This window comes from Anastrepha obliqua, chromosome 1, assembly GCF_027943255.1.
Source record: "Anastrepha obliqua isolate idAnaObli1 chromosome 1, idAnaObli1_1.0, whole genome shotgun sequence".
Lineage (NCBI taxonomy): Eukaryota > Metazoa > Arthropoda > Insecta > Diptera > Tephritidae > Anastrepha > Anastrepha obliqua.
In genome coordinates, this window is record NC_072892.1 from 16,878,116 (window position 1) to 16,902,280 (window position 24,165).

The following is a 24,165-nucleotide window of genomic DNA, read 5'->3' on the forward strand; positions in this document are numbered from 1 at the left end:
TTCAACGTTTTTTTGTCAAACTACGAGCGAAAATGTAAAATTGTTATTGTATGCATTTGTAACTCTATTAGAAATGCTTTTCCCCTTATTCATGTTGACCATTTATGGCTATTGGGTAAATATTCTCACATAGCGCTTGAACTTTCGTTCAATAACCTCTCAGTATGCACGACACCCCACGAATGAGAATGATACCGTTTATTTAGAGAATCATACCTGCTTGCTTCCCTTGGCACGGCAAATGAATATTTAAGTGTAAATTCAACTTTTAATTAAATTGAGCTTCCACAATACTAAAAACTATTAACACTCTTATTGAAAAAGGTTTGCCTTAGTAATGTTTTAAAAATGTGGAAGAGGCTGCTTCTCAGTTTATGAAAACCTGAGAGCTGAGAAGGGAGATAACTTGGATAGTGGTCGTTGACTACTGCGGAAATATATATACATTTCTATATGATTGGGTAGGCCTTAAAGATGCTAGAGAGATGCCTTAGACTGCAAGACGCCTCATCTTAGATCCCAAACCCAGCTGAAGGTACAACGTAGAGTACAGGGTAAAGAAAGCGAATATAGCACTTTACACTTGTATGAGAATATTGGGTAAAAAATGGGTTCTCCAACCACAACTATCCAATTGGTCCTACACAGCCATTGTAAGGCCAATACTAACACATGCGGCACTATTCTGGTGGTCCACAATAGAAAAGAAATACAATTAACAACAACAACAAACAAGCCGAACAAGATACGAAGAACAGCGTGTATCTTAACTACAGGAGCGCTTAGCACCAGTCCTACTGAAGCGCTCAATGTACTCATCTGCTACCATTAGATTTACACATTAAAACAATCGCTACTTGCAGCGTGGTGAGACTCAGAGACATAGGAAGCTGGACAACAAGATCGCAGGGACCCTCACTGCTCAATAACAAATCAGACTACACAGTCCCCGACTTTAACTTCAAGAAAGATTTTACGGTACGTTTTCCACCGAGAGTCGAATGGGTCAAACGGAATTTGATTGGAAGATACGATATTGAAATCCACACTGACGGGTCTAAGATGAACTGTGGTGTGGGAGCTGGCTTCCATTCGGAGCCACTCACCCTATCTCAGTCAACTCGACATCCTGAATATGCCAGCGTGTTCCATGCAGAACTTTTAGCGATCAGAGAAGCATGCAAATCACTAAAACTCTACAAGGAAGTTGGTGCAGGGTTTCAGACAGTCAAGGACTTAGACTCCAACTCCATTTCAAACAAATTAGTTTTACAGTGTAGAAAGGAACTAGAATTGCTAAGTCATTGGCTTGAAATTACTCTGATATGGGTTCCCGGTAGGAACTTACGGGGTAATGAGATAGCAGATGAGCTAGCAAGGAAAGGCTCGACACTAGACATAGCAGAAACGGTGGCAGTATCCACCCCACTTAACACAATAAAAGGATCCATTGCTTCACACTGCCATGCTTTAGACGAAAGAAGGAGGAAGCAATTAACTACATGTATTACAACAAAAAACACATGGCCATTACCTGTTAGGATGCACACGCATCACCGCAATACTTACAGATCATTGGAGGGTAGGGGACCATGACTCCCTTTCAATAAGACTTAACCTCCCTTTCAATCCCATCTGCAGCAGTTGTCAAGCGGAAGGGGTGAAGGAAAGTGAACCACTACTTATTTGAATGTGCAGGGCTAGCTAGGGCACGACTTCGCTCTTTCAGTAAGCCTGACTTATAAAAAATTAATGAGATCTCAGACATCGAGATAAAAAATTTGCTGCTATACCTAGATCTCCCAAAATGGGTCTTAGAAAAAAAACGAAAAAAAATATCATCACACGAGAACAGTGGTAGTAAAACGGTGCTGGTCGCTAATTAGGATTATTTCCGTAGAAATACTCAACCACTTCAACAACAACAAAAAGTGTTTTCAAGGCAGAGAGTTATACCAGTCTAATGAGTGATAATCATACTCGCTAGCGGCGAATCTTGCTCGATAACTTTGTTGTTGCTTTCCCATGCAAGTTTTTCACCATGTTAATCGAGTATTGAGATAGCGAGCGGGGAAATGGCGAACAGAAGAGGCCTGACGAGTGATGAATATCACTAAATATTGACAAAAAGGAGAGTTGATGCTTAGGAAACTTAAATTTGAAATAGAATGCAGAAGTTCGAGTTATTAATGAACTGACAAATGCGAGACACATTCTTAGTCTCTTAGTCAGACAAAGATGTATTTTATCGCCACTACTCTTATCCCTTACGCTATAAGTTTTTAACAGATATCTTTAATGTATGTATGTATGTATGTGTCGTACTAAAATGTGTCAGGCCCGCAACAGAATTGGGCGGACAGCGCGTAGCGCATTGACTGGTGGTGCGCAGCTGATCCATTACCGTAGGAAAATTCGGTTGGTTAAACATAATTACGACGAAATTCGCTCGTTAGCTGACAATTTGTGGTTACAAAAAAATTAATTTTGTAGTGAAACCTTTTTGATTGCTATATTTGTGAAGCGGCTCGTTCAAGCACAATGTTACCAAAAAAAAAGTGCGTGTAGCGTAGTATACATAACAGAAGTGAAACTTTCAAGGCAGACAAAGAAAGAGGGAGAGACCCGAAAGAGAATGAGAGAGACATAGAGAGAAAATATATATCTAAATAAATTTACAACATTTGCAGAGAATACAAATAGACAAAATTTACAAAAAACGGAGGAGGGTCGACCGGTGTAGGTAAACGCCAGACACAAACCGTGGCAGTAGCGTTTATCACCCGCACAAACGCAGTGATTCCAGGACCGCAGCAACGGCACAAATTACCGTAAGGCAATACCAATAAATCCGACGTCGGAATGGATGGCAGTTTATAATACGCACAAGCAATAGCCAGGAAGCGGAAATAAGCGCCAAAAAGTAGGCACAAAAAAAACGCCAAAAAATTGGGACCAAAAAACGCCCCAAACAGTAGGCACCAAGGAAATATAACGCCAAAAAGCAGGCGCAAAAATATATTTCCTACAAGTTTGCACCAACAAACAAGCGCCAAAAAGTAGGCAGTGTAATTTCTCACTAGAAATTAGCAACCACAAGGAAAAACTCAGGAAAAATATCCTAAAGTGTAACTAAGATATATATAAGGTATAGCTCTCTCTCTCTCCTTTTCCTCTACGTTATATCTTTTTTCTCTCTCGCGGAACAAACAAGCGCCAAAAAGTAGGCAATCTTACTTCTCATTGGAAATTAGCAACCACAAGAAAAAACTCAGGAAAAATAGCCTAAAGTGTAACTAAGATATATAAGGTATCGCTCTCTCGCGGAACGAAAATACCCAAAACGTTGCATGGCCTTGAAATTTTATTCTCTATTCTTGCTCGTCCTTCGACGCCTAAGAAGTGTCACTTCAAAAAACTTATTTCTAAATTTTTTTACATTTATCGGGTTTTCTTATGCAAATCGAATATTATTGGCTTGTTATTTCCTGCTTTTGCTTGTCAAACAACAAATTGTCATCAAGTGATCGAAAAGCAAACCCGAGGCTTCAACCGGGCGGAGAAAATAGAAATGAATCCAAATATTTCCCCGCCGTAAAAAGAACCGACAGCAAGAAATTCGTCGCCGCCGCAAATCTGTACAGCGGCTACCCGTCAACTCGCAACCAAGGTGGATTTAATAAGGTGACAGCATTCACCCAGCTGAATTTTTCGCCGTAGGAATGGCTTACGTCAAAATGATATGCTTTGTTTGTATGTATTGGTATGTTTACATTCATATGTTTACATTTGCTTGCTGATTTTGACATGATGCTTGCACCAAACGCAACAACAAATACATGTAGGGTTTTACTTATATGTGTTTGCTGTCACCTGTAATAAATTCGCCTTGCTCGCAACCCACTGTCTCCTTAAATTCTCTTCAACTTCACTCGGAGTTGCCTGCGCACTACGCGTAAGTAAGTAAAATGAACCCAAGTGTTTTCTCTCTTTTTCAATAGGGGAAAGAGAAAGAGCAAAGAGATCAGCTTCAACCGTATTCAGGGGTACCACGCGATATTGTTTTATACCATTCTAGGGTGTTTAAGAGTTTTTCGGGTATTTAGGCAGCATCATTAAGATGTTTGCATCGCTTCGGATGAAAGAACTAAATTTAATTTGGTTATGGGTATGGGAAACTGCCCTAAATTAATTGAGGTTATAGAAATTCCAAAAATATTTTCGGTGTTGTAGGTGGGCGAAGGGCTAATTCATAAAGGAAATAGCATAAGTAAAAAGGAGCACAAGCTTATTCAAAATTATCAGACTCTCCTCACATGGATCCAATATTTGGTGTATTGTGGTAGATGGTAGATTTTTCAAGTCTAAAACTACATTGAGAGGGCCCAATCAGTTGGTTGGTCTTTCACACAATACGCTCGTTAGAACCTTATAGAGGATATTTAGAAGACTAATCCCGCGGTAATTGGCACAGATGACAGGATCACAATTCTTATGCATTGGGCAGAGCACACTTAATCCCATAACATTTTGCAAAGGAGCTATGAATGCTTCATCAGTTGAAAATACCACAAAAGAATGGAAGGAAAAACCCCTCAATTAGCCGACCTTGGAAGAACAAGAAGTAAGACCGGTAAAGGCAGGACTAAAGAGTGGTTCCGGAATGAACCAGCATGCTTGATTCAAAATATTCCTTCGCTCTACCTTATGCCTATAATGATTATGCTTTTAGAACAGAAAACAAAGGCTTGAGCAAAATCACGAAAAAGCTCTCAAAGAACCTAAGGATGTAATATAAGTATAATCGCACGTTTTATTTTTATTTAATAGTATTTTTTGGCTCTTGATTGCTCATTGCTTCAACGTTTATGGTCATTGTAATAAGTAGCATGGCAACATTACACACATAACTACAAATACACAGATAGAAAGCAGTGGTCAAATGCAATTGCAGGCCAGAAAATACCCAGGGCATGTAGGAGTATGTCAACACTGCAATAAGTTGCCTTTTGTGGATCTAAAATTGGGTGGGCCCATTGATACAATTTCGAGTTTCTTTTTTTGTTTTGTTGGCAACAACTACATAATCCATGCCTTAAGTGGTTCATGCTTTAAAAGGGAATGGCGCATAATAGAGGACCTCAAATGCTTGTAAAGCAGCATAGAAACTGCAATTTTATTATATCTGTGGCAAATGTCTAGTCTTTTAAGAGCTCAGTACTTCTGAATCACGCAATTGGCATTCAATAAGCAACTAAATTATTTTCCTTCATTGATAAGCCAATTAAGTTCATTTAAGACTCTTTGCCATCTGCCATTGTTGCCAGATAGCGATGTACTCGCATATATGTATGTTTGTATGTTAGCCGGAGTAACAAACACTTAAGTGCAACCATTTAAAGCGCACCGATAAATCACTCAAGCGGCACATAAAATTTATGTGGGCGCAATCACTCTCGAAATGCGAAGTCCGCGGTCTTTGCACAAAGTAAATGTGTCATTCAAGCGCTCAAGCTCACAAGTGGCTCATTCGCATTTCAGCATGCAAACAAATTTTTAGCAAATAAGCTGCATGTGGGCTTACCTTCGGCTAAATATGGTAAACCCTTTAAATATTTGTGTATATTTTTATTTCTATTTTTATTTTTTGTTTGCTTCTTCAAGTCAAGTGTTGCCAAGAGAGAGTGTGGGCAAATTAATTGCAGGTTTGTCGCTTAATTCTTTTGTTTGCCATCAGCGTACAGACAAATGCTGATTCACAGTAGAATGAAGATTCTCAAATGCCACTGAAATGAAATTCTACACATTTTCTAAATGATGTAATTTGCGTAGCACTGATACATTCAACATAAAAAAAGTCTACTGGATATGTAATTCAGTTGGTTGCAATGGTGCTCATGAAGCGTCTAGCAGTTGTCTTGTATTTTTATCGCATATTGCCTTTGCATTATTTTTAATTTACTTTCGCTGCTTTACATCAGAAATTTACTAGCTGAAAGCCAAAAGTCAAACCCCTTCTATGTATTTGAAAACGAGTCACGATTTTTAGAAGCTGCCAAGACTTCACCAAAGCCATGCCAGAGATGCTACCTTGCCAATAATGTGTCTGTTTGACATTTGAAGAGATAAGTAGTGAACAAAATTGAAAAAGGTCTCAAATTGTTAATGCTTATCTTACATTTAGAGCTTAGCTGGGGAAGGGATAGACAATAGGTTTAGTTAAGTCAGAGTTAAGTCAGACGTGATTTCTTTAGGCAGAGCGCCAGGGCAAAATCTTGTATTCATAACATTTGGAATAATGAATTATAAATTGTATATATTTATTTAATTTAAATGTATATGAAGAGAGTATTTTCATAAAGCTTACCTCAAGATGTGCGCTCGGATACTTCTGCCCTTATTTAACAACATCTAGAGCTCTGCAAGAATACCATCTGAATTAAAAGAGGGGGTTATCCTCCTTTTCCCGAACAAGCGTAAGCTATCTGAGTGCAAAAATTGGCGAGGAATCACGTTGCTAAGCATGGTGAACAAAGTAATGGCACACGTAATTCACAAAAGGCTGTCCAACTCATTGAATCAGGCACTAGGCAAAGCACAAGCAGGCTTTCGTTCCCACTACTCTTGCGTCGGCCATGTAAACTCCTTGAGAGGGATCGTGGAGCAGTCGGTTGAGTGGCGCTCGCCTCTTTACTTCTGCTTCATCGACTTCGAGAAAGCGTTCGACACTCTCAATCATGAGGCAATCTGGAAAGCTCTTGAATGCAAAGGAGTGCCTGAGAAAATTGTCACCATCATAAAAGTACTCGGCACTGCAAGTTGCGTGTGTGATCAGCAGGGGCATTTTCTGGAGTTTATGCGGCCGGCTTGAAGACCTACACTATGGGGATGACATTTGTTTACAATCGCACAAATACTCAGATGCATCCGTTAAACTACAAGCGATATGCCATGCAGTAGCACAAACAGGTCTAAAGCTAACATAGGAAAGATCAAAGTAATGCGGATTAACACCAAGAAAACGCAAGCCCTTCAAATCGCCGACACGCCGCTTGAAGATGGAGATGAATTTTGCTACTTAGGGAGCATAATTTAAAAAAATGGCGGATCAAAAACTGACATCCGCAACCGAAAATCTAAGGGACGCGTTACATTTGGATGCTAGACAAGGTATGGAGACCCACATCTCCAGTCACACAAGACTGAAAATACGAGTATTTGATGTCAACGTGAAGTCGGTAGTTCTGTATGGATGTGAAACACGGAACTTAACAACAAGCATATCACAATCATTGCAATCCTTCCTAAACCGTTGCCTACGAAAGATAATGCGGATATTTTGGCCTGATATTATAAGCAACGATGATCTTTGGGCGGCTATCGGGCAAACATCAGTTCACATAGAAATTGTGCGTCGCAAGCGGAAATGGATCGGACACACATTGCGCAAACCACGGGAAGACATCGCAAGGAATGCTAGACTGGAGTTCCCAAGGAAGCCGTAGGTGCGGGAGATCAGCCAACACATGGAGGCGACAAGTAGCAGCAGAGACGGACAGAGCAGATCGTTTCTGGAGTCTTGTTTATTGAGGCCCTATGTTTCATCTAGGAACTATGGGAAAATTTATATATTATATATTTTCATACAAAATTAAATAATAAATAAAAATAAAATAAAATAAAATAAAATAAAATAAAATAAAATAATAATGTAACTATCTTCAATATTAAAAAGTTAAATATGTAAGAAGTGGAATTTATAATATATTTTTACAATAGAGGTCAAAACAGAAAAAAAAACATATTTTTAAGTAAAACATTTATAGACAATGTCAGCAATCATTCAAAGCGTTGGATGTCACATCTGCTAGCGTGGAGATATCCACATCTTCAAATTATTTTATTTCTAACTTCAAATTTGAAAGAAGCGATGAAGGCGGCGTACAGGCTCAAGCTAACGGGGTCTGGGGAAACGAAGGCAATACTGGCCACTGTCAGATATGCCACCAGAAGTCGAAGCGATGCACACTACTCTCGATACCAGCGGACAATCGGCTGCCTTACGATAGCTTCGGTAGAAAGTATGATGTTTTGATCCCAGAAAGAGACCAATGGTTAAGTCCAGAGCACCTGTTAAAGGTATTTCCGCACACTTTCTTTACCGAAAGATCTAAAACCAGTAGCAGATGGTAGCGGATCTGGATGCTGCTTAGACGAAGACACTAAGTACTAAGTACGCTTGCGCTACAGGACAGATACCTACGGTATTCTTAACGAAAGTTTATGCCATTTTGAAGGAGACATATTGGCTAATTGACAAAAAGTGGAAAATAGTGACCTTCCTCCTAAAACTCAGCAGAAAAGACCTGAGAGTACTGGTGGGTGTAATCACATGGCAAAACGCCTGTGTTCAGCATATGGCTACCACGGGAATCATTGGCAACCCATATATCTATTCTACCGTCAGAATTAGGGCACTGCCGAGCATTTTCTCTGTAGCTGTCCGGTGTTTCCGAGAATTAGACTAAGGCTACTGAGGTGCGATGTACTGCGTACGGATACATTTCATAACCTTCCTCTTACGAACCTCTTAAGATTCGTCAATGAATGAAAAAAAATCGCAGAAGTGTGACCTCAACTCTTACTATCCATATAATATCTATCCTGTCTCTCTATTCCTTCCACTGTAATCTATCCGGGTGTAGTGCAATGATCATCCTTACCGACTGCTTGGGGCTGCCAAATTCCCTCCAAATCTAATCTAATATAACCTCTTTTTCACCCAGCAACGTCAAAGTGTAGCTAGTGCAGTGAAGCTAGGAAATATTAAAAACATAAAAATGTACAACGCATATTAGAGTATTCAAATAAATATTACCAATACGACTATTCTTTTATCAAAAGTTTCTGGCTTTGTTGTGAATGAACACATTAAACCTTCAAAACATTCTCAAGACTTTCACAGCTGTTTTTCATCTATCTGGCATCTTGAGCCGGTGCATGAATCGATCGCATTTTGGTGCTCTTCGAAAGCACAGATATACAGCATGGATCAAAAAGCTCGGAACAACCGCTGTGTGACGCTTTAAGTAGGCAGGTAGGTGAAATGGTTGAAGTACCAGTCTGCCACTCTCCAAGTAGCACTAAAGCGCCGTTTTGATATCACTTTGAGACCTCCAAAAGGCAAATATCTACAACCAGCTGTTGATGTAATGCAAAAGATGGATGAGATTTTGCTTGGCGTACTGTCCCAGGCTGTCAAAGAAAGGAGCGCCCAGTGACCTTAATCGTCCTAGCCCGGACATTTGCAGCGAAAGTGCTCAATAGTCTCCTTCTCTGAAAGCCGCCCACAGCTTCTGCAATGGGGGTTAAATGGTAACCCTTGTTTTTCTGCGTATGAGCCGATCGTATAAGGGCCGGCGGCCAGCTACAAGTTTGGAATTTGAGTTGTGTGGAGTGCCCAGAGTTCTCCGCATATTGCGCTTTCATGTGCCTGGGACCCAGTAGAAATGGAGCTACATCTGATCTGTGCTTTCCTAAGAAATAAGGGGGATGCCGATGGCTGGGTGGGCGGTATCTGAGACTAATTCAGTCCGTTTCTTGGCAAACTCATCCAGAAGTTCGTTTCCCTCTATGTTCCTATGTCCAAAAGATTTGATATCCTCCTTATAAGAGTTGTTTAATTTGGATCTGAGACCAATTCAGTTCCCTTCCTGGCAAAGTCATACGCAATTTCATTTCCCTTTATGTTCCTATATCCAAGAGATTTCATCTCCTCCTTAGAAGAGTTGACTAATTTGGATCTGAGACCAAATCAGCCCCCTTCCTGGCAAACTCATCAGCAAATTCATTTCACTCTATGTTCCTATGTCCAAGAGATTTGATATCCTCCTTACAGGAATTTACTAGTTTGGATCTACCCCATGGCGATGATCACGGCTTGGCTATCGAAATTTCCTAAGCATTCTGCATGCCTGCAGGATCGCAAAGACTTCTGCCTGCAAAGCTTTAGGAGTAGTAGCTCTGTGGTTACTTCTGAAATTCTTTTGTTGTAACAAATTTTGGTTGTGTCTGACATGAATCTGCATGCGGTGATGTCACTAACTTTCTACCTTTAAAATTTTGCACTCGCGCGTGGATTGACTTTCACCTCGAAATCACCACTTTTGCAGCAGTAAAAGTAAGTAAAAGTCATTAATGGCAAGTTTTTGTAATGGTCTAACGCCCACCATAAGTTCTTACAATCATTTGACAATCCTCGAAGGTAGGTTTGTTTAATTCGAAAGGTAAAATGCAACACTTGCTACAAATAACAATTTTTCGATGCAAATGTAGAGATGAAAAAAATATTATAAATAAACCTACACTAAAAAAGTTTGTAAATGTAAGTTATTTACAGATACCTATGCTATAGGCCTCTTCGAGGATTGCAAACTTGACGCGATGAAGGGGCTTAGTAGGTGTAATGAACTTGAGAGAAATGTCGACGGTAGCGTAGCTCCTTATAGGTGACCTTTCTAATTTATCTTCTTTTTTTTCTTTTTTAAAAACCATGGTAAGTCTATAGACGATTTTTTTTTTAAGTTTTATTCACTAACAAGCTGAAATTTTTTTGTATTATATTTACATTTATTCATATATATTTTTATATTATATGACATTTTTTTTACATTATTAGTATATTTATGTAAACGTAGAGGAAAAATCTCACAAGCCCTCTCAGCAACATAAAAGAAGGGAGAGGCGCAAAAGAAATGACATCAAAAGTACAAAATTACGTAATATCTAAAACGAATACAGAGAAAGGCAAAGCAGTTTGCTTCTGAAGGATAAATGAAAGCGGTAGATATTAAAAAAACTACAACAAACATGCAGACGTATAAATGTAATTTCCCATAAATCACAGCAGCAACAAGCGCAGTGCTCAGCCAACAGCCAAACTGTTGTTCAACAATCATTCAGACAAGTGACAAACATATGCATACATACATACATACACTTTATATGCAATGCATTTGGCACTTCTTAATCAATTCAGCGCACATATTTGCACACACACACACACACACATAGATATGGAAATATGCATGAAATCGTATTTCTTTTGGCCAGAAAGAAAGAAATCAATGTTCAGTGCACAATCTCTTGGCAGCATAGTGCAATTGCAACTTTTGTTGTTGGTTCTTGAATGCCACTGGTCACTGTCACTGACAAATTGTTGGTTGTCAATTGGTAGCCCGTTTTGCCGATTGCCGCGCACCACAGCTGCGTGGTGAATGACTCAATTCGCTATCGAAGTATCTCGACAAACGTCACTGAGTTCATTCATCGCCAGCGACTGGGCCTGGCAGTCGATTGGTTGGCGGTAATAAAATTATTGATTTCACGCCACGTTGCTGCTGTTGGTAGGAAAACTGTTGCTGGTGCCGATTCGTTGAAAAACAAATAGCCTGGGGCGGACAAGCAGGCGGCAAATTTTTGATATCTTTTAAGTATCAAAAACAAAAAAAAAAAACAAAAAAAAAGTGAAACGAGAGCATTTACATGACAATCTGTGTTGTTGCAACATGCGAAGTGCTGAATGGATCGGCCGTGAGTTCCAATAGGTGTACAATTGAATGGATGGAAAGGCTGGCTTTTGGGTTTTATTGGCCCAAAATGTGCAAAGAAAAGCTTTTTATTAGTCATTTAAACACGTGCATTTAGGAGTAATGCGCCATTACGTTGAAAAGAAAATAGTGAAAAAATCAATTGCTATGGCTACTTGTGTTTTGTCTTATTTTTCTTTTTTAATACGAATTTAAATTCCTTTTCTTCGCTTGTCAGCTTATCTTCGAAAAGTGCGCGAATGTCTGTCGCTTTATGAGAATTTATATTACAATATATATAATACAAATTTCATACAAGTTCCTTGTAAATTTGAAAATCAATCAGAACTTTTTTCCTTATGTAATATTTGTTTCTTTTTTTGCTGTGGTAAGCAACATCATAATATTTATTAAAAAAAAATAAATAAAAAAATCCTAGGTTCGGTCCTGCGATATACATAAGTGATTGAAAACTTTAGCCTGAGCAGATGGTCTGCGCGTAAGCACAGAGGAAACGAAATATACCCTTTGATCAGAAAGTACCGGAAATGTTTAAATAAAACAAAACAGAATTAAATTCTAGGTAAATTTATTTTATCTCCTTCAAAATATGATTAGTCTGAGGCAACACACATGTGCCAATGTTTATTCTAGTCCTCCATGCACCCCTGTTAGGCCGACGAAGAAATGGCCTTCAGCTCCTTCGCCGTATTCTCATCTCATCTATCGACTGAAATCTCCTTCCACGGAGTGGTAACTTTAACTTGGACAACAAAAAGAAATCGCTCGGGGTCATATTAGGTGAATATGGTGCTTGCACGAAGGTATTTACTTGATGATTGGTCAAATAATCCAACACAATTTGGGCTCGGTGCGATGGCGCGTTATCATCATGAAAAATCTAAGAATTGTTTGCCCATATTTTCGGCAGTTTGTGACCTACAGCATCTCTCAAACGCTTCAGAACGGATAAATAATATTCTTTATTGGCTGTCTGGCTCGATGGAAGGTACTCATGGTGCACTACGCCTTGGCAATCGAAGAAAAGAGTCAACATCACCTTCACTTTTGACCGGGTTTTACGCGGTTTTTTCGGTTTCGGCTCGTCTTCGAAGCGCCTCTCAGGCGATTGTTGCTTGGTTTCCATGTCAAATTCATAGACCCATGTCTCATCGCCAGTAATTATCCGTTTCATGCCGGTTGGATCACTTTAGGCTTCAGAAATCATCTCCTCAGCAATTGTATTTCGGTGGTATTTTTGCACGTAATTAAGGTCCTTCGGAACGAGCCTGGTTGTAACGCGTCTCATACCCAAAACATCAACCATAATATGTTGTGCCGTTCCGTATGAAATGCCAAGTTCACTAGAAATCTCTCTTAAGCTGGTATGTTGATTTTCAAACACGATTTCTTTCACTTTCTTCGCGTTTTCATCGGTGTTTGACGTCTATGGGCGTACGGAACGAGGCAAATCTTCCACCACTGTACAACCACTTTTAAAGTCCTTATACCACTCGTATGCTCTTGTTCTTGATAGAGCAGATTCGCCAAATGCTTTTTGCAACATTTTCAGTGCATCGGAACACGAAATTTCGTTCGCAACACAAAATTTCAAACAAACTCTTTGTTCAATAAAATTATCCATGGTAAAATGCGACAAATTGAAAAAAAGTTGACTGATGTAAACAAACGCCAGGCAGACACTTATGATCCGATGGCGTTAAAAAGTGACAGATGTGTGTCTTACAGTCCTACCAACATAAGAAAAAATATGTACCCGTTCCCACGTGCGCGGTTCATTTAAATTAAACATTCCCGGTACTTTTTGATCATAGGGTATGCACTTCGCAACGAAACCGGGTGACGATGCACACATTGAAATCGCTAATGCATACAAAGAGTTGACCAATTTGAACTCCTATGTCTCTTCATCGGCAGTAATTCGGACACTTCCGTGGCAATAAAAGACTGAGAAGGCACGGCAAGTAAAGCATTCTTAACACACATAACATAATTCAAGGCTCGATTGCTACTGCGGATATCAAAGCGAATAAGACACAATCACGAGCTGGACGCATTGCTACATAATGGCAACGCAGTACGCTTTATAAAAAGTCAACGAATCAGATGGATCAGAGGGCACATATACAGAATGTCTAAAAAAAGCGCTGCTAGTAAAGCGTCCCATAGACAATCAATTGGACGGAGAGATCAAGGGAGACCAAATAAATGCTGGGTTGATGAGGTCACGCTGGGTTGATGCGGAAAATTAAGATCACAAACTGGAAAGACGTAATGACGGATCGATCGGAGCGTAGTTGTGGAAGCAAAGGTCTGCACAAGACTGTTGTGCTGATGATGATGATGATGAAGTTCTGTCCTAGGCTGTCTGTTCATTTGCGATATCAAACTAACTTATAGGCACTGCAACTTATAGTTTTTAGCATCAGATGAATGTACACATCTACCACAATGTAGGCCCACGCAAACACATTTTATCAAAATTCTATTTGGGTCTTATGTTTTTTTATTTAGTGCATCATTTATGCCATATTTAAGTAGTTTTGCTTCATTTATCACCTTCATATCATATTTTTTCGTTTTTGAAAGTAAATCTAACTAACATGGTAAGCAAATATGGGTGTGAAAAAATGCTTGTAACTGTATACTTACATATATTGTATGGCAGTAAAATATCAAATTTCGCTTATAAATTTAAAATACAAAAAAAAAAAATAAACCAACGGATGATGCTAATGAAATTTGTTAATTTTAATCATTCATTAATATTCTCTGAAATTTAAAATTGTTAATTTTAATGTTTCATTAACATTTTCTGAACATATTTCACCTGTTTCTAATCAATCATTAACATTCTCTGTTGCTACTCTCTGTGTTTTCATTTTCTGTTTACAGATATCTCTGCTTAACAACAAAATGTACGCCATGTTCCATATTTTTAATTAAAAAAAAAAACAAAAACTAAAGGGTTTTTAAGTTTCAAGGGCTGGTGTTGATTTTGAATTAAATACAATTTTTTTATGAAATTATTATCATTTCTCTTTATTATGATAATATTAGTATGGCTCAATTACGTATGGAACAAAATATCGGCCAAAAGGCCGCCGCGGCCTCGGCGACACACCTCCATCCGATGGTCCGAATTTTCGATGTTGCTGAGACATAATTGAGGTTCTATGCCGTTAATGTGCCGAACTATCTCATCTTTTAGCTCTTAATTTTTTGCTGGATTATCGACGTACACCTTTTCTTTCAAATAACTCCGCAGAAAGAAGTCCAACGGTGTCGTTGACGTTTAAGTGTGGTTCACATTCAACATCGGCCCTTGAAATTTAACCACCCCATACAAAAAAATAAACCAGCGGAGAATGTTAATGAAATTTGTTAATTTTAATGATTCATTAACATTCTCTGAAATTTAAATTTGTTAATTTTAATGTTTGATTAACATTGTCTGATAATATTATATTTCACCTCTTTGTAACAGAGAATTATTAACATTCTGTTTCTACTTCACAGACATCACTGCTTAACAGCAAAATGTACGCCATTCTGTTAAATATTTTCCACCTTAATTTACAGCATTTCCATAGCCTATCTCAAGTGGCTTTACTAATAACTTCCTACCAAATAGTCATTGCCTACTTTTAGGCGTGTATTAAAAGTCGCACAACTCACCTTATCGTTCGTTTCCTCCAACTCGAGTATGCGGAATTCTAGCAGTTCATTTTGTTCACGCAGCTCATCCGCCTCTGTGCTTAACTGATGCTCCTGCTCCTCGAGTTGCTTCACACGTAGCATGAGTTGTTGTAGTTTGGCATTGTTGTTTACCTGTACCAAAACAAAAAACCAAGAAAAAAAAAATTAAAAATTTAATATAATATTTATGCGTAAGTCCCACCACCACTACTAAATATGCAATTTACCTCCATGCTCGACTTTTCAGCATCCAGAATGTGCTCCTTGGCCAAATTTAGTTCCGCATGCAAATGCTCATTTTCTTTTTGCAGTATTTCATTATCCTTTTGTAGTTTTTGCAAGTCTGTGCTGTAGGTGCGAATCTGCAAAAAAAGTATATTAGTAAAAATTTAAACTACCTTTAGACACATTCACACGCACGCAACTGCAAGCGGCTAAAGTAGAATTAGCAAGCAAAAAAGTTTGAGTCTGAATCACCAAAAAAATCAACTTTCAAGATGACTTGGGATTTATGGAGGATGTGCACAATACTAGTATCATTTGGAATAGTTACCAGAGCCATCAGTGTACATGTATGTGTGTATGTATGTATGTATATGTAATTGTTGTTGTATTTGCAAATGTTGTTTGACAAACCTTTAAGAGTGTTTGCATTGCCCTTTGCACACACACACACACATAAGTGCATTGATATGTATGTAGGCGTACTTTATGGTATGACTCCGCATAAGGTTGCGCCCATATTTATGCTCATGCATATGCATGTATGTGTGTATGTAAATACTTGTGCATGTTTGCATTTTTATTGCACACTTTGTTCAGATTCAACCCCTTTACAGCCTTTGCAGCCTCACAGGTTCATTAACGAGCGGCCATAAAAATCGCCATTAAAGTTGTCTCGCCACATACTCGTTAGGCCAATGGGTAAGCGTGTTGAGCGAGAGGCAGTGTGTGCGTGATGTGAATGATTCTAAATATCTGGCTTATTTCTTCAAAAAAGCGTCTTTCTTGCCATCTGCAAGCGTTCTGTGTGGCTTCTTAGCTTCTCACATAATGGCGATTCACTCAGAATCAGTGCCATCTACAATCACACAGCCAAATGCGCATGAAACGTATATATGTATACCTACATACACCTACCAACATAATTTTACAATCTGAATTCTAGTGCCACAATAGCAAAAAGTAAAAAGAAAAAAACGCGCGCATAGCGCACCAAAACATAAAAGCCTGAATTATTGCCTGCCTGGTTTTTTGCCACACTGAATTTGCAATTTTTGTCGGCTGCAATAAAAAACTTGAAAGGATCGAAATATCTTCGCTTTTCTTAAAAACATATAACAGTGTGACAAAAATGTATTTGAACCAAAGCATGGCAACATAATTTTTTGAAAAGTTTATGGACTCATATTTATTGGAAACTGACAACCATTTCGCCGTTTTTCAAAAGTGAGAACCAGAACTATGTCTGTCATTATACCATAGACCCATTTCAAAGCTCTCGACTGCAGCCGAACTGCTCGTATTTAGCAGCCAAGATTTTAATTTCATCTAACCAAGATGGGTTTGCTTCCAGAAGAAAATGTGGAGTCTTATCTAGCAGGGTTTAGTGTATAAAAAACATAAATCTTTTTTAGCAGGGTTTTACCCAATACGGGTTGGGAAATAAGTTAATAGCGTTTTAATATCTCCTTTTACTTTAAAACGATTTGTTCGCTGTTTGGCAAAGGGCCAGTATTCATTCGATAGAAATCTCTCTGCTCCACAAAACTATGTTAATTGCATTTTTGAGTTATTTAATTTTTTATTAGTTTTGAGGCTTAGAAATGGAATACCCGGTGGCAAAAATCAATATTTTCTACACCTGCTCTTCTTTGTTTTTCAGCGAGGTCAAAAAGCTGCCGAAGCAGCCCGGGACATTTGCGGCGTATATGGAGAAGGTGTCATAGGCGAGTCTAGAGCACGAAAATGGTTTGCAAAATTCCAAAAAGGCGAAGGAAGGCTTTCTGAATTTGGCAGCGGAAAGCTTTTTAAACTCGATGAAGAACGTCTCAAATCACTTTTGAAGAAGAACGGACGCCAAACCAGCCGTGAATTGGGGGAAGAAAGGAACTAATGAACTGCGATCATAAAAGGATTCTCAATCACCTTCATGCAATGGGATTTACTGAAAAATTGGAAACCTGAGTGGCTCGTGCGCTCAACAAAAAAAAAAAACAACAAAGAACAAATTGCTTCTCAGAACAAATTGCTTCTCAGCATCTCGCCCGCCATCGAGCAACACGCAGTCATAAACAGCGCTTTTTGTACCGAATCGTCACGGGAGATGAGAAATGGTGCCTATACATCAATATGCAGCAAAGAAAGGAGTGGGTGGCTCTAGGAGATACGCCAAAGCCCAGAATCAAGCCGGATCATTATGCAACGAAGATCATATTTATGTACTTGGTAGGATTGGGCGGGCATGGTGCACTGGGAATGCTCGATAAAAATGTCACGGTCAGCAAAAAGCTCTACATAGCCAAGCTACACCGCGTGAATGAGGCTATTCGACTGGAAAGACCTGATCGACATGGTCAAACCATACTCTTCACGACAACGCCAGGCCCCATGTCGCATAAGTCGTCAAAGCCGCACTCCAAGAGCTCCAATGGGAAGTCCTTCAGCATCCGCCATATTCTCCGGACCTCCGGACCTTGCACCGACCGATTACGATCTTTTCCGCTCCCTGTCAAACCATATGAGGGGTAACAAAAAGGTCCTTAAAAACTGGCTCAACAACTTCTTCGACACCAAAGCAGACGATTTCTAGCAGAACGGCATCAACAAATTGGTTGAGAGGTGGGCGAATATATAAATGACTAGCAAACCCGGCCCCCTTCGCTGGGCACACTAAAATAGAATAGATATGGTTTAGAACAGAAAATATACGGTTTTCATATTATTTATTTCTTTATTCTTTATTCAAGCGCTTTGGCATAAACAATATTTTTTGTTTTTCTATTTGTTTTTGAGTAAATATAAAATATAAATTGAAAATCAGGAAAAAAGAAGATTGTTTTTAAATTTCAAATCAACGCATATGAATAAACAATCGTCTTTTTTCCTGATCATCCATGAATTTTTCGTTTCAATTTATATGTTTTATTAAGCATTGGAGCTTTTTTAACCATTAACCATTTATATTTTTCAACAAAAAAAAACGAAAAAAATTGTTTTTTCCACGAACACATAATTTCATTCGGATTTCACATTAAATTCTCAAATTTCGTAAGAAATTATTCACTGTTCCAAAATCCACTCCAAAAAAATTCACAAACAATTTTTACATGTTGCACTTACGTTTTTTCCTTATGGCATCCAAATCAGAAAGAAATATTGACACATTGTAACTCAAACTGTCAATTTGACAGTTCAGTTCCGCCCCAAGCGTTAGAAAAGTAAGCGACATTATGGCTGGCTCAAAAGAACGATGTACCCGTTGCCACTGCTCCGAATTACAACCAAACTTTACGAAACCCATTTTCAATACTTACTTAACAATGTGTGTAAGTTTGGTTTAATTCGGTGCAAAGACACGGCGGGTCCACGTTTTGGCATATATTTCGAGACCCTAGTCATCAATAGGTATGAAAATTACCCCGTATTAAAGCACTTATCAACAGCTTTCATTTGATATCCATATTGTACAAACACATTCTAGGGTCCACGTTTTGGTCTCTATCTCGAGACCCTAGTCACGGAGCGGATGGAAATACTCTGAACTAAAGCATTCACCAACAGCTTCCATTTGATACCCATATTGTACATACACATCCAAAGGTTACCCGGGTCCACGTTGTGACCTATATCTCGAGACCCTATCTACCAATAGGTATCCAAACTATACGGAAACCATCTTCATTACCTCCTTAACAATGTGTGTAAATTTGGTTTAATTCGGTGCAAACACACGGCGGGTCCACGTTTTGGCATATATTTCCAGACCCTAGTCATCAATAGGTATGAAAATTGCCCCGTATTAAAGCACTTATCAACAGCTTTCATTTGATACCCATATTGTACATACACAACCAAAGGTTACCCGGGTCCACGTTTTGACCTATATCTCGAGACCCTAGTCACGGAGCGGCATGAAAAATACTCTGTACTAAAGCATTCACCAACAGCTTCAATTTGATATCCATATTGTACAAACACATTCTAGGGTCCACGTTTTGGTCTCTATCTCGAGACCCTAGTCACGGAGCGGATGGAAATACTCTGAACTAAAGCATTCACCAACAGCTTCCATTTGATACCCATATTGTACATACACATCCGAAGGTTACCCGGGTCCACGTTTTGACCTATATCTCGAGACCCTATCTACCAATAGGTATCCAAACTATACGGAAACCATCTTCAATACCTCCTTAACAATGTGTGTAAATTTGGTTTAATTCGGTGCAAAGACACGGCGGGTCCACGTTTTGGCATATATTTCGAGACCCTAGTCATCAATAGGTATGAAAATTACCGCGTAATAAAGCACTTATCAACAGCTTTCATTTGATACCCATATTGTACATACACAACCAAAGGTTACCCGGGTCCACGTTTTGACCTATATCTCGAGACCCTAGTCACGGAGCGGCATGAAAAATACTCTGTACTAAAGCATTCACCAACAGCTTCAATTTGATATCCATATTGTACAAACACATTCTAGGGTCCACGTTTTGGTCTCTATCTCGAGACCCTAGTCACGGAGCGGCATGAAAGATACTCTGGACTAATGCATTCAAAAACAGCTTCCATTTGATACCCATATTGTACATACACATCCGAAGGTTACCCGGGTCCACGTTTTGACCTATATCTCGAGCCCTATTTCCATAATAAAATATGATCCATGTTACTCGTGGATGATGTAGCTTTCGAATGGTGAAAGAATTTTTAAAATCGGTCCAGTAGTTTTTGAGCCTATTCGTAACAAACAAACAAACAAAGTTTTCCTCTTTATAATATTAGTATAGATTAACTTAGCGTCCGCCGTAGCCGAATGGGTTGGTGTGTGACTACCATTCGGAATTCAGAGAGAGAATGTAGGTCCGAGTCTCGGTGAAAAACCAAAAACGAAAAAACGATTTTTCTTATAGCGTCCGCCCCTCGGCAGGCAATAGCAAACCTCTAGGTGTATTTCTGCCATGAAAAAGGTCCTCATAAAAAATATCTGCCGTTTGGAGTCGGCTTGAAATTGTAGGCCCCTCCATTTGTGGAACAGCATCGAGAAGCACACGACAAATAGGAGCAGCAGCTCGGCCAAACACCCAAACTTGCTAAATTGGGCTTCCATTCTGTTTCATTCATTTCATTCTTTTCTCCAATGGTTGAAATATTGCCTAAGCAATAGACGTTGTCTAGTTACTATTGACGGTGTTTCTTAGGAACCTTTTACTGCCTCTTCGGCAGCTTCACAAAGAAGTATTTTGGGTGCCATATACTCTTAAACTCTAAAGCTACTCTTTTCTTGTTTTGTTCGGTCTACACTGGAATATGCAGCATTTACTTCGAGGCTTTATTTTCTCCCAGTTTTCTATAAACTTGAACGTGCACAAAAGGTTTTCTTGAAATTCACTCTCCGTTCTTTCAGTTTTGCTGATCCTACAATTCATGTTTGTTTCTTATTAGTCTCCAATTTTTTGAAAGGAGGGGAAATATTCTCTACTTTTCTTTCGATTTTAATATAATAGAAGTGGTCCGCCTTTGTTGTGAAATATCAATTTTCTTGTACCATCGAAATCTTTATGTAATTTCAATCCCTTCTATCCAGATAAGACACACCAAATTTAGCGAAGTCCTCAACCATCTGTGCGATCCTTCTGCCACAAAAATGTGACACACAGATGGCACTCCGAGCAGTAAGAAGGCGTTGTTCCTAAGCAACGACAGGTGGGCATTCCCACTATTTAGGACTGATAGCGGCAGGCTAATCACCTACCCTGTCAGAAATCAAAATAGATTAACCTAACCCACACACGACTGAGTCTTGTCGAGGCCCTAGGCCCTATGCTCTCGAGTTGAGTGAACACGGAAACAAAAAAAAAGTATGCAACGAATGCTCGCTCACTGCCTGCACCTTGCGAAATCAAGGAGATCTCGCATTCTGTCTGCCTTGATTTCTCATTATCTAAAGATTATTTTCCCTCTGTGTCATATTCTGCCTTGTAATACATTAAATATAATAATTTTTTCCTGTTAATTTATTACAGATATTTTTTTCATAATCTACTTTGATTGTAAATTCTAGCTTTAAGTTAAGTAGTCAGTAGGAGCTTTGTTTCTTGACTTATTAAATAAATAATTATTAGTTACTGAAAACCTTCTCCGTCTCTCGTTTTTCATTTCATGCGGGTTTACAATTAACTCAAACTGCATCCTTTTGCCGCTTCCGATAGTTAGCGAACCACCTCTTCAGCCCTGGCGGGAGTGTTGACTGAAAAATATCATCTAGTAGCGTGGAATGACTGACAGTATAATATAGAAACCCTTCTTCAAGTTCAACGCTACTAGGACAGTCCTCTCGCAGAGGCGGTTTTGGTTAAGCCTGCAGTTTATCTGGGCGTTTGTGACGGTGAGTGCTATGGTGGTGCTGTGCACTCGTCGGAGGTTTCACTCTCCCTGCTTTCCACTTGTCAGGGATAATGAAAGTGGCCAAGGACAGGTTGAAAACCCTTGTGAGAAATTCTACTCCCAAAGGACCCAGTTTAATCCGTCAGGGCCAATGGCTTTAGATGATTTGGTTTTGGGGATGGCCCCCTAAGTCTCATCACAGGAGAAAGTAAGTGGCGCACTGTCGTTAGTCAGTTTGCGCAGCCGTCTGGTGGCACGACGCTTGGATCTGTCGGCCGGAGGATACAGTGTGAATAGTCGGCTAAAATAGCAAGCGCAACTCTTCGGGTTCGAGAAAGTGCAACCGTTAATGGTGATGGCCACCTTGTCGTTGTGCTTCGTCGGGTTCGACCAGACCCACTCACACCAGTGGTGAAGTTACCAGTCTTCAGGTGCTCAACCCATTTGGTACGCTTATGTTGATTTAACAGTTGCCGGGTCTCCGAATTGAGATCCCTTATGCGAGGATCCCCGGGATCCAAGTGGTCTGAGACGATGTTGAAATAATCAGTTCAATAACAACGCGTCAAGGAAATCAAAGGTAATCAAAAACTGTCTGTTGACCAATCGGTCGGTCGGTCAACAGTAGCCTTGATTATATTGTTGGCAAAGACAACTCGAATGCGACGAATTCATAACTGAAGATGAGACTTGAATCTAAGTGTGCACAGGTCGCACGCGCAACACACTAAAATGCAGAGTTAAATTTATGGCTGTGGTGTATTTATGTACGAGTCTATATGGCAATTGTATTTTCTAATATTTCTCTACCTAACCAATGGCACAGGCAAACCGATACTGAACTGAAAAGGGAAAACTCAATATTTTTTTTTATCAATTAATGCCAAGACACATTCGATGGGAGACGGCAACTACCAACGGGTACATGCAGTATAAAATGCCCCTGAAAAAAACGAGTAGCCACTTGCAAGGCAAAAGAAACAAACAAAAAAACAACCCACAAGGGGAGTGCACTGCCCGGATCTGTAAGATAAAGTGTGTCACGCGCAGTCGAAGTGCATTGTCATCGGGCAAAAGCAGCAGCAGCGAGAAGATAGCAAAAACTATGGAAATTGTTTAAGCAAAAAGATAAAAAAAAATAAATAAAATTCACTTTTGCTTTTGCTATGACGCTATGGATTATCTGCTTTTTGCCTTCATCAGTCATATAGATGATATACATACATACAATCGAGTCGGTAAGCTTGTACGAGCGGCTTGAACAAAAGACTCAACCGCCAAACTTGTTTAACGCGAAATATAATAAAAAACACGTTTTAAACACTTTTTGTTCAGCGGTTTTTGCATTTAACAAAATAAAAAAACACAAATAGTGAAAAAACGCTTAGCCGCAGTCTCCATTGAATACTCACCATTTGCCAGATATCGGCCGTGTCCAGCCCGGCTGGTGGCGGCTGTGGACTTATGGATGGCGGCGCTGATGAGAGGGCCGAGTCCGAATCCGAATTGTTGTCCTGCGCACAAGAAGACGAAGAAGAAGCAAAATCAACAAACTAATAATGTTTGTGCAAATATTTGCGGGCAACAAAGCCACACAATTATTAATTACCTTCATTCGATCGTCGTGCATGTCGTTGTGATGACGATTATCCGTTTCAGCTGTTTGCTTAGTTGCTGTTGTCACTGTTGTTGTTGTGCACATATTGTCGATTGAGTTCGATTTTAGTGGTGTTGTTTCAGCGGGTATGTTTGTTGTTGATCTGCCTAAAGAACTTTCCGCTTCTTTGAGAGATTGCGTTAATTCCTCTCTCGCATAGTTGGTTGCGGTTGTTGTTTTTAGTAAATTGTTACAATTCTCATTATATGTTGTTGCTAATGATTTAGCTGATGGCGTTATGTTGTTGTTGTTTTTGTTATTATGAGTTTGTTCATTGTTGACATTTACATTTAAATTAAGACTAACACTTTCTAAGGTTTTCAGATTGAGATTGTTTTGTGTATCAGTGAGTATTTTGTTTGTATTTGTTGATGTTGTTATTGATGCTGTTGCTGCTGTAATAGCGGCAGTTGATTTATCATTTGCGGCGCCAGTAATTGGCGTTGTCGGTTTGTTATTATTTTGTAGATTTTTTGTATTATTGATCAGCTCAATATCCTTGAGTTTTTTCACCTGCAAAAAGGAATGAATGAGAAGAGGAACAGAGTTAGTGAAGAATTAAATAATCAATATGCGTAATTATCT

The 24,165-nt window shown here is 39.2% G+C and overlaps 1 protein-coding gene across 1 annotated transcript in view; it reads right to left on the minus strand.

Annotated features, from left to right (window-relative positions):
• LOC129236047 (putative leucine-rich repeat-containing protein DDB_G0290503) overlaps positions 1-24,165 on the minus strand; it is a 165,951-nt gene that overhangs the window by 31,339 nt on the left and 110,447 nt on the right. Inside the window, exons 3-6 of the mRNA XM_054870239.1 lie at positions 23,533-24,093; positions 23,336-23,437; positions 15,536-15,670; positions 15,288-15,440 (exon numbers count right to left, since the gene is read on the minus strand). Of these exons, the coding sequence (XP_054726214.1) occupies positions 15,288-15,440; positions 15,536-15,670; positions 23,336-23,437; positions 23,533-24,093 (951 nt within the window). The remainder of the gene's footprint in view (positions 1-15,287; positions 15,441-15,535; positions 15,671-23,335; positions 23,438-23,532; positions 24,094-24,165) is intronic.